The sequence below is a fragment of the Nicotiana sylvestris genome, chromosome 10 (assembly GCF_000393655.2).
Source record: "Nicotiana sylvestris chromosome 10, ASM39365v2, whole genome shotgun sequence".
Taxonomy (NCBI): domain Eukaryota; kingdom Viridiplantae; phylum Streptophyta; class Magnoliopsida; order Solanales; family Solanaceae; genus Nicotiana; species Nicotiana sylvestris.
Window position 1 is genome coordinate 87,763,703 of NC_091066.1, and position 25,763 is coordinate 87,789,465.

Below are 25,763 nucleotides of genomic sequence, written 5' to 3' on the forward strand. Positions count from 1 at the left end.
GCTTAAAGGAACCTTTCCAACACCAATGGCATTTCCTTTGGATTTGTCACCAAAAGTAACTGTTCCTCCATCTAGCTTGGTGACTGATGTGAATAATTGTTTGTCACCCGTGATATGTTTGGAACACGCGCTCTCAAGATACCATTTATATTTTCGATTCATCTTGCGATGGTCCTTCAAAGAAAAATTACTTATTTTTAGGTACCCAAGCCTGCTTGAGTCCTGAATGGTTAGATTTTTGAGAGTCAGTTTGATTTGAAGATTTTGGTCTCCAAATCCACCTCCTATTGTTTAAGAACCTGCCATGATTTGAGGTGTGACCTCTTTTACCACAGTAGGTGCAAAAGAAGCTATTGAAGTTGCTAGAATTATTTTCAGCTCTAATTCTGTTCCTGCAATTGTTAGTGCTCTGACCATTTTTACCACAAAAGGAACACGCTATTTTCTTTCTAATATGGACGTTCTGATCAGTTTTGTCATGACCCGGATTTTTCTCCCTCGAGAGTTGTGATGGCGCATACTCGTGGAAGCTAGGCAAGCCGAATATTATAAAATCATTACCCTTTTTATTAAAGATGTTCAACAATTTAAAATAATAAGTGATTAAACAACGGAATAAATTAGATAACCGGAAATGCGGAAGACGAAAAGTTAATAATTCAACCAAACACTGCTACATAATTTGAAGTACAATACTACCTAGAATTTGGTATCACAAGTCACGGACTATCTAAGAATACTACAAATAAGGTTTGAATGAAATTTCACAAATCTGTCTCTGAATACATAAAAACAGAAAGAGAAGTAATAGGAGGAGACGCCAAGGCCCACAAACTTCTACAGGACTACCTCAGGTCGCCTGAGTGGACTGAAGACAGCACCCTCATTGCGGTCCAAATGCTCCGGTATTAGTATCTACACACAGTGCAGAATGTAGTATCAGCACAATCGACCCCATGTGCTGGTAAGTGCCTAGCCTAACCTCGGCGAAGTAGTGACGAGGCTAGGACCACACTACCAAATAAACCTGTGCAGTTAAATCATATACAGTGGAAATAAAGGCAGATAATTACAGCTAAAGTTGGGCGGGGGAAACATGCTGCGGGGAGTAACAGATAACAACAGAATAACAGTAGAGAAATGTAAGGAGCGCCATAAATCAATTACCAGCAAAAGATAAGGAATTAAGAAAAACAAGTACACATATAATACCGTTGCAGGCGTACAACCCGATCCCATTTCATATAGTACTGTTGCAGGTGTGCAACCCGCTGCCATTTCATATAGTACTATTGCAGGCGTGCAACCCTCCCATTTCATATATTACCGTTGCAGGCGTGCAACCCACTCATATTTCATATATTACTGTTGCAGGCATGCAACCCACTCCCATTTTATATATTAACGTTGCAGGCGTGCAACCCGTTCCCATTTCATATATTACTGTTGCACGCGTGCAACCCGCTCCTATTTTATTTATCAACACCAATCATAAAAGAATCTCGATAAGGGAACAATAGTATAACAACCATATCCCGGCAAGGGAATAATAATATAATTCTTATATGAAACATGAATAAACCACAACGGAGTCATAAAATTACAATACATGACTCACGGGCATGCTTGACACTGGCGTATAGATACTCGTCACCATTCCTATACGTCATACTCTACAGTTAACACGTAGCAAATAAGACACAACTCCTAATCCCTTAAGCTAAGGTTAGACCAAACACTTACCTCGATGCCACGAACACAATTCAAGCCTCAATCGCTTTACCTTTTGATTCCACCACCAATTCGCTCGTATCTAGCCACAAGTTACTTAACTATATCAATAAGTGCTAAATGAATCAATTCCAATGCATGAAAATAGGTTCCTTTTGAAATCGGACCTCAAATCAAGGTCCAAATCCCAAAAATTGTAAAAACCTAGGTTCTACCCAAAACACCTAATTTCCCCCATGAAAACTTTTGATTTTGAGTTGAAATCATGAGAAAAGATGTTAAAGATGAATAAAAATAAGTTAGAAATGACTTACAATTGATTTGAAAGAGTACTTGTCTTTGAAAAATCGCCCAAGAGTGTTTTGGTTTTGAAAGGGTTTGAAAAATGAAAGATTTTCGGCTAAGTTATGAATTTGTAGGTCGTAGATATCGCAATTGCGACCAGGGTTTGCAACTGCGAACCCTTCAGGACCTGCTACACTCGCATTTGCGACGGGGGAGCCGCATTTGCGACCAAGGGGAATTTCTGGGCCTCTTTGCACTTGCGAAGAAATGATCACATTTGCGATCAGCCCTGCCCAGGCCTTCTTTCGCATTTGCGAGCCAGGCTTCGCAAATGTGAAGCTTGCAGACCTGCAACATACTAGCTAAAATCCTGATTTTTACTTCTTAAGTCCAAATTTCACACTAAGGCCTATCCAAAACTCACCCGAGCCCTCTGGACCAAACCAAACATGTACACTAAGCCAAAAACATCCTACAGACTTGCTCGTGCAATCAAATCATGAAAATAATATGTAAAACTATGAATTAAACCTCAAAACTCATCATTTTCATAAAGAACACTTAAAGTTCATAACTCTTCAATCGGAGGTCCAAATCACGACAGATAAACTCCATTTTTCACCAAATTTCATAGTTATCAATTAAATACTTTAACAATTTTGTACCAGGCTCCGGAACCAAAATACGGGTCTGATACCAATGGTTTCAAACATTAATTATTTTCTTTATTTCATAAATAATTCAACAAAATAATTTCTTTCAAAAATTGATTTCTAAGGCTTGGGACCTCGGAATTCATTTCCGGGCATACGCCCAAGTCTCATATTTTACTGCGGACCTCTCGGGATGGTCGGAACACAAATCCGGGTTTGTTTACTCAAAATATTAACCAAAGTCAACCATAATCAAATTTTAACTCTAGAAATTTCTATTTCTCATATTTTCACATTAAAGCTTTCCAGATATACATCCAGACCGCGCACACAAATCGAGGTGAGGTAAAAAAGAGGTTTTAAGGCCTCAGAACACTGAGTTTGTTTCTAAAACAAGTGATGACCTTTCGGGTCATCACATCCTTCACCTATAAAACAATCATTCGTCCTCGAACGGACATAAGAAGGAAGTACCTGAGTCGGGGAAAAAATGGGGATAACTGCTCCGCATATCGGACTCGGACTCTTAGGTCGATGCCTCAGCAGGCTGACCTCTCCACTGAACACGAACAGAAGGAATACTCTTCGATCTCAACTGACGAAACTGCCGATCTAGAATAGCTACCGGCTACTCCTCAAAGGACAAGTCATCGTCCAACTGGACAGTGCTGAAATCTAACACGTGGGATGGATCGCCGTGATACTTCCGATGCATGGACACATGAAACATTGGATGCACGACTGATAAGCTCAGTGCCAATGCAAGTCTGTAAGCCACCTCTCCCACTCGATCAAGAATCTCAAATGGGCCAATGAACCTAGGGCTAAGCTTGCCCTTTATTCCAAATCTCATCACGCCCTTCATAGGTGAAACTCGAAGCAATACCCGCTCACTGACCATGAATGCCAAATCACGAACCTTACGGTCGGCATAACTCTTTTGCCTGGACTGAGCTGTACGAAGCCTATCCTGAATGATCTTCACCTTGTCCAAGGCATCCTGTACTAGATCTGTACCCAACAACTGAGCCTCTCCCGACTCGAACCATCCAACCGGCGACCGATACCGCCTACCGTATGAAGCCTCATAAGGAGCTATCTGGATACTCAACTGGTAGCTGTTGTTGTAGGCAAACTCTGCTAGAGGCAAAAATTGATCCCACGAGCCTCCAAAGTCAACGACACAAGCTCGGAGCATATCCTCTAAAATCTGAATAGTGCGCTCGGACTGCCCGTCCGTCTGAGGATGAAATATTGTGCTCAACTCAACCCGTGTGCCCAACTCCTGCTGAACTACTCTCCAGAAATGTTAAGTAAATTGCATATCTCGGTCCGAAATGATAGACACAGGCACACCATGAAGACGAACAATCTCCCGGATATAGATCTCAGCTAACCTTTCAGAAGAATAAGAGATTGCTATCGGAATGAAATGTGCTGACTTGGTCAGCCTATCAACAATAACCCACACTGCATCAAACTTCCTCAGAGTCCGTGGGAGTCCAACAATGAAGTCCGTAGTGATACGCTCCCACTTCCACTCAGGAATCTCAATCTTCTAGAACAAACCACTAGGCCTCTAATGCTCGTACTTAACCTGCTGACAATTCAAACACCGGGCCATATATGCAACAATGCCCTTCTTCATTCTCCTCCACCAATAATGATGTCACAAATCTTGATACATCTTAGCAGCGCCCGGGTGAATAGAGTACCAGGAACTATGGGCCTCCTCTAAAATCAACTCCTGGAGCCCATCCACATTAGGCACACAAACTTGACCCTACAGCCTCAAAACTCCATCATCTCCTAATGTCACCTGCTTGGCACCTCCATGTTGTACTGTGTCTCTAAGGACACACAAATAAGGATCATCATATTGCCGATCTCGGATATGTTCCAATAATGAAGAACGAAATAATGTGCAAGCTAACACACGGTTGGGCTCAGAAATATCCAACCTCAAGAACTGATTGGCCAAAGCCTGAACATCCAAAGCAAATGGTCTCTCATCGACTAGAATATACGCAACACTGCCAATACTGGCTGACTTCCAACTCAAAGCATCGGCCACCACATTGACCTTTTCCCGAATGATATAAGATGGTGATATCATAGTCCTTTAATAGCTCCAACCTCCTTCTCTGCCTCAAATTTAGCTTCTTCTGCTTGAACAAATACTGAAAACTCTTGTGATCCGTGAACACCTCACATGCCACGCCATACAGATAATGCCTCCAAATCTTCAACGTATGAACAATGGCTGCTAACTCCAAATCATGGACCGGATAGTTCTTCTCATGAATCTTCAACTGATGCGAAGCATATGCAATAACATTGTCATCCTGCATCAACACCGCACCAAGTGCAATACGAGATGCATCACAATAAATTGTATATGGCCTAGAACCTGTGGGCAAAACCAACACTGGCCCCGTAGTTAAAGCTATCTTGAGCTTCTGAAAGCTCGCCTCACACTCGTCTGACCACCTAAACTGGGCACCCTTCTGGGTGAACCTGTTCATCGGGGCTGCAATAGACGAAAATCCCTCCACAAACCAATGATAATAGCCTGCCAAACCCAAGAAACTCCGGATCTCTATAGCTGATGCTGGTCTAGGCCAGGTCTTGACTACCTCTATCTTCTTCGGATCTACCTGAATACCCTCTGCTGATACAACATGACCCAAGAAAGCAACTGAACTCAACCAAAACTCACACTTCGAAAACTTTGCATACAACTAACTATCTCTCAAAGTCTGGAGGACCACTCTCAGATGCTGCTCATGCTCCTCCCAGCTGTGGGAATAGATCAAAATATCATCAATGAAGACTGTCACGAACGAATCCAAGTAATGCCTGAACACTCGGTTCATCAAATCCATAAATGTTGTTGGGGCATTTGTCAACCCAAATGACATCACCAAGAACTCATAATGCCCGTACCGAGTGTAGAAAGCTATCTTAGGGACATCGGATGCCCTAATCCTCAACTGATGGTAGCCAGATCTCAAGTCAATCTTCGAAAATACCTTGGCACCCTGAAGCTGATCAAACAAATCATCAATCCTCGGCAATGGATACTTATTCTTGATTTTAACCTTGTTCAATTGCCGGTAATCTATACACATTCACATCGATCCATCCTTCTTCTTAACAAACAACACCGGCGCGCCCCAAGGCGAGACACTAGGTCTAATAAAGCCCTTCTCAAGCAAGTCTTGCAATTGCTCCTTCAATTCTTTCAACTCAGGCGGGGCCATACGATACGGCGGAATAGAAATGGGCTGAGTGCCCGGAGCTAAATCAATGCAGAAGTTAGTATCCCTGTCGGGTGGAATACCCAGCAGGTCTGAAGGAATACCTCAGGAAACTCACGAACAACAGGTTATATGAGATAACACTACGGGTAGAATAACCAGGAGTCCCCTTCTCGACCATACGTCGACCATACGTCGAGCCTTCATATATGAGATAACACTACGGGTAGAATAACCAGGAGTCCCTCTCCACTCTAAACGAGGCAAAACCGGCAAGGCTAAGGTCACAGTCTTGGCATGACAGTCCAAGATAGCGTGGTATGGTAATAACCAATCCATCCCCAATATGACATCAAAATCAACCATGTCCAAAAGTAACAAATCTACACGAGTCTCCAGACCCCCAATCATAACTATACATGAACAATGGACACGATCTACCACAATAGAATCACCCACTAGTGTAGACACATATACATGAGCACTCAAGGAATTACTAGGCATGACCAGATATGGTGCAAAATAAGATAACGCATAGGAGTATGTAGATCCTGGTTCAAAAAGAACTGAAGCATCTCTATTACAAACCAAAATAGTACATATGATAACTACATCAGAAGCCTCAGCCTCAGGTCTGGTTGGAAGAGCATAACATCGGGGCTGGGCCCCACCACTCTGAACTACATCTCTGGGATGGCCTGCTGCTGGATGGCCTCCATCTCTAATGGCTTGAGCTCCGCCTCTAATACATCTACCTCTACCTCTAGTACATCTACCCCCACCTTTAGCTAGCTGGGCGGGTGGTGGAACACTCGATGCCTGAACCATAGCACGGGAAACCTGGTGTTGAGAACTGCTCGGTGCTCGAGGGTAACATCTAGCAATGTGCCTCGTTTCACCAAAAGTAAGACAAGCCCTCGGCTACTGGGGCTGACGACCCTGAAAACTTTGAAGCGGCGGTGCACTGATAGGAGCTGGTGGTGCACTGTAGGACTGTTGATCAGAATACTTCATATGAGAACCACGACCACCTGAAGCACCATGAGAAACCTGAAGTGCTGACTGAAAAAGCCTAGGAGGATGGCCTCTACCATACAATCCCTGCCTCTAGACGAGGCGCCACTGAATCTGCCTAAATGACGAGGCCTCTTGTCAGACCCCTGACCACCTCCCTATGATAGAACCATCTCAACTCTCCTAGCCACATTGGCCACCTCCTGGAAAGAAATCTCACTCCCCATCTCCTTAGCCATCTGAAGTCGAATAGGCTGAATGAGCCCCTCAATGAACCTCCCCACTCTCTCTTTCAGTGGAAAGTATAAGTAGAGCATGACGGGCCAAATCAATAAACTTGGTCTCGTACTGAGTAACAGTCATAGAACCCTGTTGAAGACGCTCAAACTGCCTCCGATAGATCTCCCTCTGAGTGATAGGAAGAAACTTCTCCAAATATAGCTAAGAAAACTGATCCCAAGTCAAAGCTAGTGACCCAACTGGTCTAGCCAAACAATAATCCCTCCACCAAGTCTTGGCGGATCCAGATAAGCGAAAAGTAGCAAAGTCGACCCCATTGGTCTCCACTATCCCCATATTCCTAAGAACGTCATGACAGTTGTCCAAATAATCCTGGGGATCCTCAGAAGATGCACCACTAAAAGTGGTTAGTGAAGAGCTTGGTGAACCTGTCCAATCTTCACAAGGCATCAGCAGACATGGCTGCTCCATCACCTGCCTAAGCTACCACACCCGGTTGATCTGCTCCAACTGACTAAGCTATTGGAGTCTAAAACTGGGGAGCCATCTTCTCCGGAGTGCGAATAGTAGGAGTCTGGGGTCCTCCTCTAGACTAAGAGATGGTTGGTGCTACAGGAAGCAAGCTTGCCCTGGTGACACTCTCCATAAGGCCCACTAGACAAACCAAAGCATCCTAGAGTACTGGGGTAGCAATGAACCCCTCTGGGACTTGAGCTGGGCCCACTGAAACTGCCTAGGCCAGAGCCTCATCATCAATCTCAACCTGAGGCTTCGCCATTGGTGCTGCTGCTCTAGGCTGAGCTCTGCCACTACCTTGGCCTCTAGCACGACCTCGCACTCTCGTAGGAGCTGTTACTGGGGGCTCGGGCTGCTGATCAGTGGATGAGGAAGCGCGTGTTCTCGCCATCTGCAAAAGAACAGAGTAAAAATTCAATTAGCATTGAGAAACCAAATCGCACGACAGGAAAGAATAGATGTGAAGTTTTTCCTAACTCTGTAGCCTCTGGGGGATAAATACAGACGTCTCCGTACCAATCCATCAGACTCTACTAAGCCTGTCCGTGATTTGAGAGACCTATGTAACCTAGAGCTCTAATACCAACTTGTCACGACCCGGATTTTCTACCCTCGGGAGTCGTGATGGCGCCTATACGTGGAAGCTAGGCAACCCGAATATTATAAAATAATTACCCTTTTTATTAAACATGTTCAACAATTTAAAATAATAAGTGATTAAACAACGGAATAAATTAGATAACCGGAAATGCGGAAGACGAAAACTTAATAATTCAACCAAACACTGCTACATAATTTGAAGTACAATACTACCCAGAATTTGGTGTCACAAGTCACGGACTATCTAAGAATACTACAAATAAGGTCTGAATGAAATTACACAAATCTGTCTCTGAATAAGTAAAAACAGAAAGAGAAGTGATAGAAGGAGACGCCAAGGCCCACAAACTTCTGCAGGACTACCTCGGGTCGCCTGAGTGGACTGAAGACAGCACCCTCACTGCGGTCCAAACGCTCCGGTATCAGTATCTAAACACAGTGCAGAGTGTAGTATCAGCACAACCGACCCCATATGCTAGTAAGTGTCTAGACTAACCTCGGCGAAATAGTGACGAGGCTAGGACCAGAGTACCAAATAAACATATGCAGTTAAATCATATACAACGGAAATAAAGGCAGATAATTACAACTAAAGTTGGGCAGGGGAAACATGCTGCGAGGAGTAACAAATAACAACAGAATAACAGTAGAGAAATGTAAGGAACGCCATAAATCAATTACCAGCAAAAGATAAGGAATTAAGAAAAACAAGTACACATATAATATTGTTGCATACGGGCAACCTGATCCCATTTCATATAGTATCGTTGCAGGCGTGCAACCCACTCCCATTTTATATAGTACCATTGCAGGCGTGCAACCTGCTCCCATTTCATATATTACCGTTGCAGGCGTGCAACCTGCTCCCATTTCATATATTACCATTGCAGGCGTGCAACCCGCTCCCATTTTATATATTACCGTTGCAGGCGTGCAGCCCGCTCCCATTTCATATATTACTGTTGCAGGTGTGCAACCCTCTCCCATTTCATATATTGTCAGTGCACGCGTGCAACCCACTCCCATTTTGTTTATCAACATCAATCATAAAAGATCCCCGCAAGGGAACAATAGTATAACAACACATCCTAGCAAGGCAACAATAATATAATTCTTATATGAAGAACGAATAAACCACAACAGAGTCTAAAAATTACAATACAAGACTCACGAGCATGCTTGACACCGACGTATAGATACTTATCATCATACCTATATGTCATACTCCACAGTTAACACGTAGCAAATAAGACATAACTCTCAATCCCTCAAGCTAAGATTAGACCAAACACTTACCTCGATGCCACGAACACAATTGAAGCCTCAACTATCGCTTTACCTCTTGATTCCACCACCAATTCGCTCGTATCTAGCCACAAGTTACTTAACTATATCAATAAGTGCTAAATGAATCAATTCCAATGCATAAAAATAGGTTTTCTAAAGTTTTTCCTAAAAAGTCAAAAAATGCTCCCAGGCCCACATGGTCAAAACCCGAGGTTCGAACCAAAACCTGATCACCCATTCCCCCACGAATCCAAATATATAATTTGTTTTGAAAGCGAACCTCAAATCGAGGTCCAAATCTCCAAAATTTGAAATACCTAGGTTCTATCCAAAACACCCAATTTCCCCATGAAAACCTTTGATTTTGAGTTGAAATCATGAGAAAAGATGTTAAAGATTAATAAAAACAAGTTAGATATGAGTTACAACTGATTTGGAAGAGTACTTGTCTTTGAAAAATCGCTCAAAAGTGTTTTGGTTTTGAAGGGTTTGAAAAATGAAAGATTTTCGGCTAAGTTATGAATCTGCAGGTCGCAAATGTCGCAATTTCGACCTGGGTTTGCAATTGCGAACCCTTCAGGACTTGCTACACTCGCATTTGCAACCACTGTTAGTAATTGCGAACTCGCATTTGTGATGGGGGGGTCGCATTTGCGACCAAGAGGGATTTCTGGGCCTCTTCGCATTTGCAATGAAATGATCGCATTTGTGATCAGCCCTGCCCAAGCCTTCTCTCGCATTTGCGATGGTTATTCGCAGTTGTGATCTCGCAATTGCAAGCCAGGCTTCGCAAATGCAAAGCCTGCAGACCTGCAACATACCAGCTAAAATCCTGCAACTTCCTAAGTCCAAATTTCACTCTGAGGCCTATCCAAAACTCACCCGAGCCCTCGGGTCTCCAAACCAAATATGTACACTAACCCAAAAACATCATACAGACTTGCTCGTGTAATCAAATCATGAAAATAACATGTAAAACTATGAATTAAACCTCAAAACTCATCATTTTCATCAAGAACACTTAAAGTTCATAACTCTTCAACCGAAGTTCCAAATCACGTCAAATAAACTCCATTTTCACCAAATTTTACGGCTATCATTTAAATACTTTAACAAGTTTGTATCGGGCTTCAAAACCAAAATACGAGCTCGATACCAATGGTTTCAAACATTAATTCTTTTCTTTATTTCATAAATAATTCAGCAAAACAATTTCTTTCAAAAATTAATTTCTAAGGCTTAGGACCTTGGAATTCATTTTCGGGCATACGCCCAAGTCTCATATATTACTGCGGACCTCCCAGGATCTTTGGAACACAGATCCGGGTCCGTTTGCTCAAAATATTGACCAAAGTCAACCATAATCAAATTTTAACTCTAGAAATTTATATTTCTCATATTTTCACATAAAAGCTTTCCAGATATATGTCTAGACCACGCACGCAAATTGAGGTAAGGTAAAAAGGAGGTTTTATGGCCTCGGAACACTGAATTTATTTCTAAAACAAGTGATGACCTTTCTAGTCATCACAAGTTTTGACTGAACTAAAACTTGAGGTTCTTTGTAGACCATTCAATTGAAGCCTGAGTTCGTTTAATTCTTCTTGAAGTATATCACGTTCAATTTCGCATACTTCTAGTTTCAGGGCCCAATCCTTATTCTCTCTTGGCTTTTCTGAGTTCATTAAGTACTCTTTCTATGTCTGCAAGGGCAATATCAACAAATTATTGAAGTTCATAACAATTTGGACATAAAGGAGTACGTACCTCACTAGTTCCTTCATCGAATGGTGAACAAGGTCTTCTTGAATCATCTTCTTCATCATTGCTATTTGCCATTAGTCCAAGTTTCTTTGATTCTTCATTGTCGCTAAGAGCCATAAAGCACATGTTGGCAATTTCCTCATGATCAGATTCCTCCTATCACTCCATGCTCCAAAAGCTTTCTTCTTTTGCATGTTTCTGCTAAGCTTCCTTTTTAATTCAAGACAATCATCTTGAATGTGTCCGAGCTTTCCACATTCGTAACATCTTCCATCATTCTTATCTGTTTTATTGCTCGCCCTTCCTTTTCTGAAATTAAACTTACCTCTTCTGTAGTTTTTGTTTCTTCTCATCATGTTGGTCACAACTTGCAAGAGCATTGCAATGTTTTCATCTTGTTCTCCTCCTTCTACTTCATCTTCATTTTCAGGTTCAGCCATAGTTGCCTTGAAAGTAACAGTTTTCTTTTTCTCTTGAATTTGTCTGTCAAGATGAGTTTTCTCAAAAGCAATCAAGTCACCTCTGAGTTCATCATAGGAGATTTTTCCAGATCTTGACATTCTAAAGAGATGACTTTTGGTTGCCAGATTGTAGGTAGACTTCTGAGGATCTTTCTAACCTGTTCGCCACTTTTAATAGATCTTCCAAATGATTTGAGGTCTCCAAGGATTTTGTTGAATCTGGAAAACATTTCTTCAACGGATTCTCCATCTTCATTTGAAATAATTCATGTTCCCTAACCAGGAGATTTATTCTAGTCTCTTTCACTTTGTTGGTTCTTTCATAAGTGACTTCCAGTTTATCCCACATTTCTTTTGCAGTCTCATAACTGGATATTTTTTCATATTCTTCTCCACTGATAGCGTTGTACAATAGATTTTTTGCTTTTGTACAGTGATAATAACAGCTTGTTCATCAGTGTAATCGTCCAAATCTAGAGGATCAGTTGATGTGATGACTTCACCATTTGCATCCGTCGTGGGAGGAATTGGAAGATTTTCTTTTTTTATCACACACCATACTTTGATGTCATATGACATGGTATATGTTTTCATGCGAACTTTCCAATGAGAAAAATGCTGACCATTGAAGTAAGGAGGTCGAACCTGAGAGGTTTCTTCTTGAAAGAGAGCACCAGCAATAATGTTGGATCACATTGATCTTTTTCTCACTAGCGGTAAAGCACAGATTGTGAGCCTTGCTCTGATACCAATTAAAAGTACAAGAGGGGGGGGGGGTGAATTGTTACCTAGTTAAAATTTGGTCGACTAATATAAGTATTAGTTGACTAACCACAAGACAGAAAGAGAAAAAGCAGTAAAGAAAAATAGTAAGACACACATGATTTATACTGGTCGGTACCGTTGTGGTACTTATATCCATTTTTCCTTAGGTCACAAGGGTTCCCTTAAGATCTTTGAATAAAGTTACAATATTGATGGTTTTTGCATTTACCACCGACGTACAGAATCAGCACTTGAGTTCTAGTCAGTTGACATAACTTTCTTTTGTACTCTAGATGTCTCTATCTTTTGAGACACTGATAACTCAGAATTACAGTGTTTGAATTAAGAAGTAGACAGATTTGGAATACACTTTGTGTAGTTGCGTGATCTTCTTCTTGAGAGAGCAGCCTTCTTATAGAAGAGAAAAGAGCCATTGAGTCCTTTTCGAAATTGGTGGCACAAGATCTTTAATTAAAGGATTTGACCCAAGGGGTGCCTCTTTAAATCTTGTTCTTTGACTGGCCTAGATTTGAATGTGACCTTCCTTGTCACAGCTGAATTCAAGGAGAGATTAATTCGTAAGCACGATTTTCAAAACTGAAGTGACCATGATTGGTAACCTGAGTTACTTTGATTGAGTCAATATGCTTCTTGATTGATCATTAATGTTGTAACTGAATATTCATTCTTTCCTTGATTGAGGACGAGTCAATGTGCTTCTTGATTGATCATTAATGCAGTAACTGAATATTCATTCTTTCCTTGATTGAGGACGAGTCAATGTGCTTCTTGATTGATCATTAATGCAGTAACTGAATCTTCATTTTTCCCTTATTTTAAATCCAGTAGCAATCTTGCTAAGTATCTTTATTCTTTCCTTTTTGTTTGTCCTGAAAATATAACAAAAGATAATATTATCATCATTGAAACTTAAACTTAAACCTATCGTGTTTAAGAGATGGCAGAGTTTTTTTGTTCAACCTACAAGTATGCGTGACTTAACGGTTAACGGATGTTTGGTCCCAAACGAAGAAGAAAAAATTATATAATTGAAATCTAAATCTAGCTTACCTAATCAATTGATCGAAATCCTTTGCTATAGGTTTTGTAGTTCAAATTGCAGATTCACTTCAATTCATTTTAGTATACTGTACTAATTATTTCAAACCAAGCTCTCTGTTTGTACATCACAATTTTAGACTCATCATACATGAAGATATAAAACCTGCAAAAATAAAAAGAAATAGCAAATCTAACCAAGAGTCCCACTGAGATGAAAAGAAATAGCAAATCTGACGGGTAAATTTCACAAATGGTCATATAACTATAATATTTTTTCACTAAAGTCATATAATTTTGTTTTCTCACACAAAATTCATAAAACTTTCACTACTTTACTCAAAAAGTTATAGTTAACCGGCAAAGATAAATTTTTTTCGTATTCTACCTTTTTTTATTTTTTAAATTCAATCTAATAAATAAAAACTATAAGAAGTAGAAGTATATTTACTACTAGGTTTAGAAGTATATTTCGTTATTCATAAAATTTAATTCGTAAATACTTCAGTAAGAACTTCACTGATAATTTACATTTTTAGCTAGAAAATTTGATTCAATAAAAGTCTTTCTATCATATATTTTAAATATAAATTTTATATTAGAAAAAATTATAAATTTAATCAGTTTCATAATATTTAGGCTTTTGAAGACACTTAACATCTTCCTTCATTGAGTTAAATAAATAAAATCGACAATGATAAATTTTAGAAATTTATACTTTTTACTTTTACGTACTTCTATTTATGAGTTTCATACAATTTTTAATGTAATAAATATAAGATTTATAAAGAAAATTTACTTATTCGGACGAGGTACACGTGCAAAGCACGCTAAATAGCGTTCACCTCTTTTTACCCTTTATAAAAGGATTACATACTAGACAAGATTATAATTTAATTATTTTTCTAATATTTAGGATATAAAATCAACTAAAATTTTGATTATTAAATTTTTCCTTAATTATTTGAATTATATTAGAAGTCCTAATATACTTTGTGGCGAAACTAATATTCTCTCCTTTTGTCCTTTTATTATGTTGAGCCGAGAGTGTTTCTGAAACAGCCTCTCTACCCCTTTTATAATTAAATAACTAACTGTGAACCCAGTTATTATTGCATATAAATTTGAAATTACGGTAGGAACTCATAAGAATCAAATCCCTGATCCGCCTCTGAATAGAGTGTATGTCTTTGCTATAGGAGGTAAAATTTCTTATTTTAATTGAGTCATAATTTATTAGATTGAATTTAAAAAATAAAAAAATGGTAAAATACGAAAAAATTACCGGAGAATTGTCTTTGCCGGTTAACTATGACTTTTTGAATAAAGTAATGAAAGTTTTATGACTTTTGTGTGAGAAAACAAAATTATATGACTTTAGTGAAAAAATGTCATAGTTATATGACCATCTGTGAAATTTACGCCAAATCTGACCAAGAGTTCCACTGAATCTTATATCACAATATACAATGTGGTATCAAAATTTAGAACTACAAAAATTTGTAATTTCTAATAAAAACTAAAACTATTCCAACAATTTGTATGCTCCTCCTTTCTTTTGCAGGTTCCATCAGCAATATGTTCTTTTCAAAATGATACTATTGCTAATATTTCAGTTGAACTCTGTCAAAGATCTGTTTCAAACATATCTCCTCCATGAGAATACCTTATGAGAATGATAAATAATGCCAACTACAAGAGAGCACCCCAAAGAGTAGCAGCAGTTTCGCCACACTTGGCGTGTACGTGCTTGATTCTCTCGACTGATCTACAAATTCCACTGCAGCTCCATTCAAATGACGCTACGCATACATTACCTGCTTGCGCTTTCCATTCGCATTCTGCAGCAACACGAAAAGTTGCAGATACCTTTATTCAAAGATATGTAACAAGTGGAAATAGAAGTTGCTTAAAAATACCAGGTGGAGTTCCACAGCACATGCTACGTTCATCAATGTGCTCAACTTCAAGACCAATTAGCCATGCACCAAGTGACACATCCTCATTTGCATACTTATGCAGAATGGGCCTGAAATCACCATATTATTTAACATAGGACAATCAAATATAAGATTCATTCCTGCTTATTTAGATTAGACTAGAAACTGATTGTGCATTACAACTTCAAAACAGAACAATCAGAAATCAATCAACATATGTAGAGCATTACAGCAAGATGTAACACTAGGTCCGGACTTCAAGGAAACAGACATCAGCAAATTATCTTACCGATTATTAGCGATATATGTTGCAAGGTCTTTTGAAATGGCATATATCTGTCCAGTTGCATGCCGGAAGTACTTATTTCCCGCCTCTCCAAATTTCCAGAACTCAGGTTCATGGTACTTAACATTCCTACGAATGAAAGAAAATAAGATACATGTGACTTTTACCAGTTGATATCCTGCAATGGGACTGAAACAGGGAATGAGTTATGTTTCCAGCAAGGAAGTTTCCAACAAAATTACTTGTGATAAAGAACTGGCCCAGATTTCATGCATCCTATATACACCATGGATTTCAACCGATTCCTGGCTAGAGTTGCAGCAAGAGTACCTACAACATAATGGCAATCAGGTGTAAATTTCCAAAGAGTTTAACTTTTATATACTGACAGTTTAAAAGAACTTACATTATCATGTCACTTAAAATGTAATTACAGATAATTGCTCATTAAATACAACTGGTGAAATTACTATGATGGTGTTAAAATTCTTTACACGATCAGTGTATATAAGTTAAAACCATACAAAATCAAGGAAGAAAACCAGTGTATTTGGAGATCTTGAGTAGTTAAAAAAAACATGATAGGTTAAAAGGAGAGTGGATATACCCAAATTAACGTGAACATCATCATCAACCTTTACATAGAACTCGGCATCCCATTTTGCAACTGCAGTGGTAAAGAAAGCTTGTGTCTTTGCAGATAACTCATGGTATCCTTCTATGTGATCCTGTAAAATAGCGATGGGAGATGAAAGTACAAGCACAAATCAATCACATCAAATGCAAATCAAATTGTAATTTGCACTTACTAGGCGAAGAATGTCTTTGTGCTGAGCATCTTCAAGATCAACGGCTCGATCTAAAATGCTATTGGATGTAGCACTGTATAAAATAGCACAAGAATTGTTTCAGTCTGATGTAAACCTGAAGAGCACAAAGACCCTCACTGCAAGTTGATAGATAAAGAATATGCCCAAATTGTATGTTCAATATGTCATTCCTTTCCCTTAAAGCTAATTACTAATGGTCACTTCAGATACCACCACCAAAGAATCAACAGAAAAAGCAAAATGAAGAAAGAAAAAAAGACACTGAATCTGAGAGCGAATTCTCCAGCTCTTTCCCACCAGCTCGTTCTTTACTAGGCATCTAGGCGAACATGCCGGGTTAATTAACTCAACGTAAAGAAAGCTCATTAGGTCAAAACTAGGGGATTGCTTACTAATAGCGAAATATTAACATCTCTCTGCCCTTATTATGAAAAAATAACGAACTGTAATTTTTCTGCTTGTGTATTTGATGAATGGAAAGAAAATTGTGTATTCTCAAGTGTACAAATCCAAACTTATATACAGAAATGTTTTGGGTAACCTCCTACATTGGCAAGTGGCCAAGTCCTATTTGCTAGGGTAAAGTTGTACATAAAAGAAATACAAAGATGGAGCAAATAATTAAATACAAAGGGTATGGGAAAACTACCTAAAATAGAGTGTAGCATGTGTTGTACACTAATTTTCTGAACAAGGCAATGCCACAAGTGGGCCGGTTGACCAGGCCTAATTGTGTAGACCACAATTAGGCCCAAAATATCAAACCCAATTAGGCCCAATGCCAGCATACCAAACACAAACACACCCAAATCTATTGTCATCACCTCAAACCCGTCCAAATACCAAACATACCCAAATCAAAACCCTTCTGCCTCAAACCCTTTGATTCCAACAGACCCTTCGATTCCAACACCCCCCTTCAAGCTGGAGGGGGTAGATAACACACCCAGCTTGCCCAAATGATCACGATGAAGAGGTCCGGCGAGTGGTTTGGTGAAGAGATCTGCCAACTGGGCAGGAGATCGAACAAAGTTTAACGAAATCAGCCCAGCTAGGTATTGGTCGCGTACAAAATGACAATCGATTTCAACGTGCTTCGTCCGTTCGTGAAAAACAGGGTTTTTTGCTATGTGAATTGTTGCTTGGCTATCGGAGTGAAGAGGGACTGGAAGAGAGATAGGAATTGACAAATCCTCAAAAAGACGGACAAACCATGTGAGCTCTGCAACTACTCGCCGCATAGATCTGTATTCTGCTTCGGCGGAACTGAGCGAGATGGAAGTTTGCTTTTTGGACTTCCAAGAGATCGGAGAGGTACCAAGAGAAATATAAAAACCACTGACCGACTTCCTCGAATCCGGGCAAGTGGCCCAATCAGAGTCACAAAAAGCTAGGAGATTGAAGGAGGAGGAAGCAGACATAAAAAGCCCTAGCCCAGGATCTTTGAGCAGATAGCGAAGAACACGGAGTGCTGCATCTAGGTGGGGTTGTCGAGGGTGCTGCATGTACTGACTGAGGTGCTGGACAGTGAAGGATAAGTCTGGGCGGGTGTGAGTGAGGTAGTTAAGTTTGCCAAGGAGATGACGATACAAGGTGGGATCTTTCACTGGTTCCCCTATGTGAGTAGACAAACGAGTAGACGAATCGAGTGGAGAAGAAATAGGGGACAAGTGCAGAGAGTCAAATTCTCGGAGAAGGTCTAAAGTGAATCTGCGCTGAGAAAGGAGAAGTCCATCTGTTTCTCGGACAACTTCCATGCCTAGAAAAAAATATAAGTCCCCGAGATCTTTAATTTTGAACTCTTGATTGAGAAATTCTTTCAAAGCATGTAGTTCGTTGGTGTCATTACCTGTCAAGAGTATATCATCCACGTAGACAGCCACTATAGAAACGGAAGAATCTGACCTTTTAAAGAACAAAGAATAATCGTTGAATGAGTGAGTGAATCCCTTAAAATTCAAAGCAGTTGTAAGTTTAGCATACCACTGACGAGATGCTTGTCGTAGCCCATAAATTGATTTCTTTAGCTTGCATGCATGATTAGGTGAAGTAGGTATAACTCCAGGTGGGAATTTCATGTACACTTCTTCATTTAGATCTCCATGTAGGAAAGCGTTATTCACATCTAGCTGGTATAGACCTCATCCTTTCTTTACGGCAGTGGCTAGTATGCATCTGATTGTGGTCATCTTCACCACCGGTGAAAAAGTTTCATTGAAGTTTATTCCCTCTTTTTGTATGTCTCCTCTAATGATCAATCTTGCCTTTAGTCTTTCCACACTCCCATCTGAATGGTGTTTAACCTTATAGACCCATTTGCATGGTAAAGCTTTCCTCTCGGGTGGTAATTCAACCACTTCCCAAGTCATATTAAGTTCAAATGCCTCAATCTCTTTATTCATTGCTTCTTGCCACCCTGGGTGGTGTGTTGCCTGTAAATAGTCAGTAGGTTCTTGTATATTGGACAATGTGTTTAGCATATGTTGATTGGTAGAAGATAGTCCACTGAAAGATATATAAGTAGGTTTAACTGGTGTGAGAAAGCAAGAGTTGCTAACATACGTGAGTTGGAGTGCATTACAGATAAAATCTTTGAGATAAGATGGAGTTGTGTGTTCTGGTAGACTTCCTAATAAGAACATCCATCATAGAATCAGAATCCAAAGATGGAAAAACTGGTGTAGATGTATGTGGTTGATTAGATGTAACTGGAGAATCTGGAGAGAAACTAGAAGGAGAGATACAGGGAATAGGTGAACGAGGATGGCTGGAATAAATGGGGGAAGAACAGCAGTCACTTGATGCAGTAGCCTCTTTGGAGGCTTTAGTGTGTGGTCTGATAGGAAAAGATAGAGGCTCAGGAGTCTGATGATTTGCAGAAAATGGAGCAGTGGGTAAAGAAATCTCAAAAGAAGAATTAGACTTAATAGAAGCAAAAGGAAAGAATTCTTCATGAAATATAACATCTCTAGAAATGAAAGGCTTCAGATTCTTGAGGTTCAAGACTTTGTAACCCTTCTTTCCATGAGGATAACCTAAGAACACACAAGGTATAGCTCTAGGTTCAAACTTAGTTCTTTGATTTGAGACAGTAGAAGCAAAACACAAACACCCAAAGCATCTAAGGTTAGAGTAATTTGGCTTTCTTGAAAAAAGGACTTCATAAGGAGTCTTAAGCTTTAAGACACTTGAAGGAAATCTGTTGATCAAATAGGTTGCTGTAAGAAGGCAGTCACCCCAGTATGATGTAGGCAGGTGTGATTGGTATAACAAGGCTCTAGATGTCTCTAAAAGATGCATGTGCTTTCTCTCCACCACTCCATTTTGTTATGGTGTGAACACACAAGTGGTTTGATGAATAATACCTAGTGACTCAAAAAATTCTGATTGAATTTTACCACTTCCCAATTCAAAAGCATTGTCCGACCTTATGATTTTCACCTTGCTGTTAAACTGTCTTTACACCATAGCTATAAAACCTCGTAGAATAGTGAATGCATTGGCTTTGTTGGTTAGTAGGTAGGTCCATGTGCCTCTACTGAAATCATCAACAATTGTAAGGAAGTATTTAAAACCATCATATGTAGCACTATTGTATGGTCCCCAGGTATCCACATGAATTAATTCAAACACTTTCTTAGTAGAAATAGAACTAGAGGGAAATGGAAGTTTGGACTGTCTTGCCATAGGACAAATAAGACATGGACTGGAGAATTTGGAACACTTGGATATAGAAACTGATGAAACATTTTTCATATTGCTAAGGGGCATATGGCCTAATCTGTAGTGCCATAGTTTCTCTTTTACAGTTGAATCATAAAAACTAAAACATGAATGCAAATTAAGATTGGAAACAGAATTCCTTCTTGGAATAAAAACACTTCTAAATTTGAGTGGACTCTTAGACACTGGTGTTGTATGTCTGGATCTGAGAATGTAGAGCCCCCCTTCCTCTTTACCAATATCCAGTGGGCTCTTCACTGAAGGGCCCTATAGAAGAAAACATGAAAAAGGTGTGAATAAAACATATTGCTTGAGTTGTCTGCACAACTTGTGCACAGACAACAGATTATATTTGAAGGATGGAATGTAAAGAACATTTCGAAGAATCAGATTAGGCAAAAGAGAAATAGTTCTTGAATGAGTGACCTGAACTCTGTAAGAGTTTGGGAGTTTTACCATGAGAGGTTTAGCCAAAGTTTTTAATTCTATAAAAAAATCTTTGTTGAAAGACATATGTTTTGTTGCTCCACTATCCAATATCCAAGACTCATCATTGATTTGAATTAAACAGGCTAAATCTTCAGATAAATTGGTCATACCAGTATGGCTCACATTTGCTGCAACATCAGGGGTATCTGCACTGGAATGTCCCACTCTCACTTGCTGAAGAAGCTGCAGCAGCTCAGCCACATTTTCCTTGGTGAGATTCTGAACTCCTGATGCACTTCCCTGTTCATTTTCTTCATTTGAGAAGGAAGCTTTGTTTGCCTGGGCACCTCCTTGAAATCTTTTCTCCCTTGTGAACTTGAAATCAGCTGGAAACCCATGAATGCTATAGCATTTCTGGATGCTATGTCCAGGTTTTTTGCAATAGGAGCAAATTCCTAAATATTTCTTAGATTCAAAACTTGTTTTCTGCACCCTGTTCTCATTAAATCTTCTGAAATTTCCTTGTTGGTTGGTAGCAATGAATGAGGCAGATTCTCCTGAGTATGTAGGGGTAGCATGTATCTCCCTTTGCTTTTCATCTTGAATCACAAGAGAGTATGCCTGTCCAATGGAGGGTAAAAGTGATGACAATAGAATGTTACTCCTTACCCCAATAAATATATCATTTAGTCCCATTAGGAATTGAAATAGTCTCTCATCTTGGTGTGCTTTCAAGCTTTTGACTTTTGCACCACACTTACACTTACATACACAAGCAGAAAATGTATTGAGTGCATCTAGTTCATCCCATAGGCTTTTGATTTTGGTGAAGTAAGTTGATACACTTGAATTACCTTGCACTACTGAACTTAATTCCTTTTGTAATTAGAACAACTTTGCTCCATTTGCCTGTCCAAATCTGTCTTCCAGGTCACTCCACAAATCCTTTGCACTCTGTGAATAGAGCACACTTTCAGCTATCTCTTTGGACAAGGAGTTGAGAAGCCATGAAAGTACCATATCATTACATCTACCCCAAGCCTGCTGGACTGCAGAATCAGTCTTAGGGATAATAAGAGTACCATCGATGAATCCCAGCTTGTTCTTTGCAGACAAGGCAATGATGACTGCCCTTCTCCAACCTCCATATCCTTTGCCATCAAAAGCTGAGGATACAAGGTTCATCCCTGGATAGTCAGAAGGATGAAGGTAATAAGGGTGAGTGGAGTCAATTACTCCTGAAGCAAAGGTCACTGCAGGTGCAGGAGCATTAGTGGTGCCAGCAGAAGCAGAAGCTAGAGTATCAGCTGACTTTGGTGAAGTACCCATATCAGATAAGATGAAGATGAAAGAAGAAGAAAAGAAATGAGCTGATTGGTGACTGAGAAAGCAGAAAAATACCAGAATTAAACCTGCTCTGATACCATGAAAAAATAACGAACTGTAATTTTTCTGCTTGTGTATTTGATGAATGGAAAGAAAATTGTGTATTCTCAAGTGTACAAATCCAAACTTATATACAGAAATATTTTTTTGGGTAACCTCCTACATTGGCAAGTGGCCAAGTCCTATTTGCTAGGGTAAAGTTGTACATAAAAGAAATACAAAGATGAAGCAAATAATTAAATACAAAGGGTATGGGAAAACTACCTAAAATAGAGTGTAGCATGTGCTGTACACTAATTTTCTGAACAAGGCAATGCCACAAGTGGGCCGGTTGACCAGGCCTAATTGTGTAGACCACAATTAGGCCCAAAATATCAAACCCAATTAGGCCCAATGCCAGCATACCAAACACAAACACACCCAAATCTATTGTCACCTCAAACCCGTCCAAATACCAAACATACCCAAATCAAAACCCTTCTGCCTCAAACCCTTTGATTCCAACAGACCCTTCGATTCCAACATATTAGTAGTAGCAAACATTAGGTAACTTCGTGCTGTAAAACGACAGATTGGTAATGAAAGACAATGTTTCATATCTTTTCAAAGTGAATACAACATTGGCAAGAAATACTACAAGTGTTCAAGCAGAAATATTCACATGACTTTAGAATGGTCCATAATTAGATGAAAATAATAATAATAATAATACATAAGGTGTAATGCATGGAGCAATATATTTCACCTGTGGCCAATCATGAAACGGACAATGATCCCCTTTTCGTGCTCTAATCGGAGTAGCTTTTCACCTAATTCACATGGAATTTATAAGTGAAAGGGGAGGAAAACAGGAAAAAGAAAATGCAAAACATGATACTATACGTTCTTATTACTATTATTATACCTTGGGGCATCCAGGTTTCTCTAATGGAATCACGTCTTCTTCTGCCACTGAAGGCAGTGTTTATTCCAATTACCATAAAAGGCTTCCTTCTTATCCCAGAATTTGTCCTGTTCATGGTAGGTAAGTTCTCCATTTTCCTCGTACCGAGGAAAGTCTTAGTTGAAGGTAGCTCAATTCGAATCTTAGCAATCGAATTATCTAACGAACTAATGACAAAGAGAAAGACCGTGAGAACAAGCATACAATAGAGAAACAACATACATTTGGAAAACTTCTCTTCTGTTTTTTTTCTTTTCTTCAGCACGTGCAGTTAAGGTTATGATCTAAACATATTTCTATATATACCATGTTAATTGTCTGAAATTTTGTAAAAGAACATAAGGAATGAAGTTATAAATTTATCATTTACGTATACGAAACTCACCTAATAGCTTCATGGGCTTTGTTAAACTCACCCATCATATCATCCTCCTGGTAAAAAAGCAAAAGAAAAGCTCATTCACATAAGATAAGTGAAATGTCTATGAGTAAGCTGGCCTCTGAACTTTTGGATAGTCTCATCCAAGTAATTATAACCTAATTACCAAATTAAGTGAAATCCTAGCGAAAAAAGTTAAATTTATATCTTGAAGAGAATTTCTTGTATTTTCCCCAAACTGTATACGAGCTATATCTCTTTAAGTAAAGTCGATTTCACGCCTCAAAGCCCTTCTTGATTTCGTTTTCACGATCTGTTACTGTTTTTAACATTATGTTGTAATCAAATGCTTGTCCTAAGTTTTCCTCATGATATATGGAGTATCAATTTTACCTGTTAAAAATGGTTACTAGCATTGATAAAAGAGTACCCATAGACAACAAAATAAGATACTCACGTACAAACATACATCCATACATGCATAAAATATACAATGTATACTAAATGATACATACATACATACATACATACAAACATACATACATACATATATTTATATATATGTGTATATATATATGTATGTATATATATACATGCGATACTGAATTAATGATGATTATATTTTCTTGTGTTGTTATATAGAATTTTGCTAGAGATAGGGGCTGAGAGAGTGTTGGACCTGGTTCTTTTTGTTTTCACAATCATCAGGAACAGAATTCAACTTCTGCTCTTGATTGTACAGCCTTGGAAACGTGGCCCGTCCATCTGATACAGTATGATCAGGAGGAGCCCAAACTCTAGTTGCAATTGCATATATACAAAGATTTACACGTAAAAATTGTCAAATTGAACATTGACAAATTAACTGAATAACAAATTAACAAAAAAAAAATCCAAAATGCTACACCTGAGATTTAAACCTATCTCTCTCTCTTATGTCAAAGTGATTCAAAATTGTATTAAGAAAATAGGTTTTTACCCTAACGGAGGGGATTCAGAATCATTGCATGTACATGTGGCCCCCCGCCACTGCATGCATGCAAGTAGGGGTGTACATGGACCGGGTTAGTTCGGTTTTAATCAAAACCAAACAAAATCAACTATATCGGTTTGGATTGGTTCGGTTTTGTCGGGTTTTTCGGGTTTTCGGGTTTTTTTTGTTACATGAATATTATTTCAATCTTACTTTGTTAAAATTATAAATAAAGCTTTGATAAGTGAATATATGTTTAGTAAATATGGAAAAAATTGACAAATATATGATCTATTAAAATATTCTAATGGGAGAATTTTTTTAGTAACGCATGATAGTTATTTTCTTAGTCGTCTAACAATAATTTTTCGTTAATTTATTCTTTCAAAGTTAATACATGAGAGGATCCCAAATATTACTACATTTTCTAAAGAAAAATCACTATAAAGTCTTAAAAATATAAATAAAATTTATATATTTATATGTTGGTTTGGTTCGGATTTTTTTTACTCAATACCAAACCAAGTCAAACCAAACTTAGTCGGGTTTTTTAATCGGTTTGGTTTGATTTTTCGGTTTGGTGCGATTTTCCGGTTCGGTTTGAACACCCCTACATGCAAGTATCTAAATTCAGAAATTAAACTCACCAAGTTTCTTCAACAAATTCAAAAAATTAATTATAAACTCAACCAAATTTAAAAGCCATTGCTTGAGAAGTTATGCATTAAAAATTACCCCATCTCCAGAATTTTTCTACAAAATGTCAAATGAAAAGAAAAAGATTTTGTACCTCTTAGAGAAAAGCATGCCAAGAGCGAAGCTAAAGATGCATAAGATAACAATCCATTTAGGTGAAACTTTTCCTTTGCTTCGGTTTTTCATAAGTTTTTGCTCTACTGATCTTTTGAGAATAATTTCTTTTGTACGTATGAAACAGGAAAGCTCCTTTTTCAATTTTCTCTACTCTGCCTTTAATTTTCTTTTCCTCTTATTTATTGCACACGTATTTAGATTATAGTAATTGTAAGGTTGATTGTTAATACTAGTGTACCACAATTGGCCAAATATCATAAAATGAGAAATCAAAGCCAAACATTTGGGATCCTTTGGTTGTTTTAGTCGAGAATTGATTTCTCTTTTTATTATAAATATGTTTACCCTAAAATCGGATAACAACTAAATTTATACACGGTTTTAAAGATATGTGGATTGATTCAACACAAATAATGAGGAATACTA

At 38.7% G+C, this 25,763-nt stretch overlaps 1 protein-coding gene across 3 annotated transcripts; it reads right to left on the reverse strand.

Moving 5' to 3' along the window:
• Positions 1-15,076: 15,076 nt before the first annotated feature.
• Positions 15,077-25,487, reverse strand: LOC104224697 (beta-1,3-galactosyltransferase 7-like). Of its 3 annotated transcripts, none has more exons than XM_070160523.1 (11): positions 25,315-25,487; positions 24,231-24,348; positions 23,558-23,604; positions 23,134-23,240; positions 22,975-23,038; positions 16,671-16,743; positions 16,469-16,589; positions 16,104-16,191; positions 15,865-15,990; positions 15,555-15,664; positions 15,077-15,476 (listed from the first exon to the last, which is right to left on the reverse strand). In XM_070160523.1, exons 1-11 carry the CDS (start codon positions 25,404-25,406, stop codon positions 15,328-15,330), a joined length of 1,095 nt encoding a protein of 364 aa, XP_070016624.1. In that variant the 5' UTR covers positions 25,407-25,487; the 3' UTR covers positions 15,077-15,327. The 3 variants fall into 3 exon arrangements, with proteins under 3 accessions (XP_070016624.1, XP_070016623.1, XP_070016625.1); XM_070160522.1 differs by having other exon boundaries at positions 23,134-23,339; XM_070160524.1 differs by lacking the exon at positions 24,231-24,348 and having other exon boundaries at positions 23,134-23,339; positions 25,315-25,399.
• Positions 25,488-25,763: the final 276 nt, after the last annotated feature.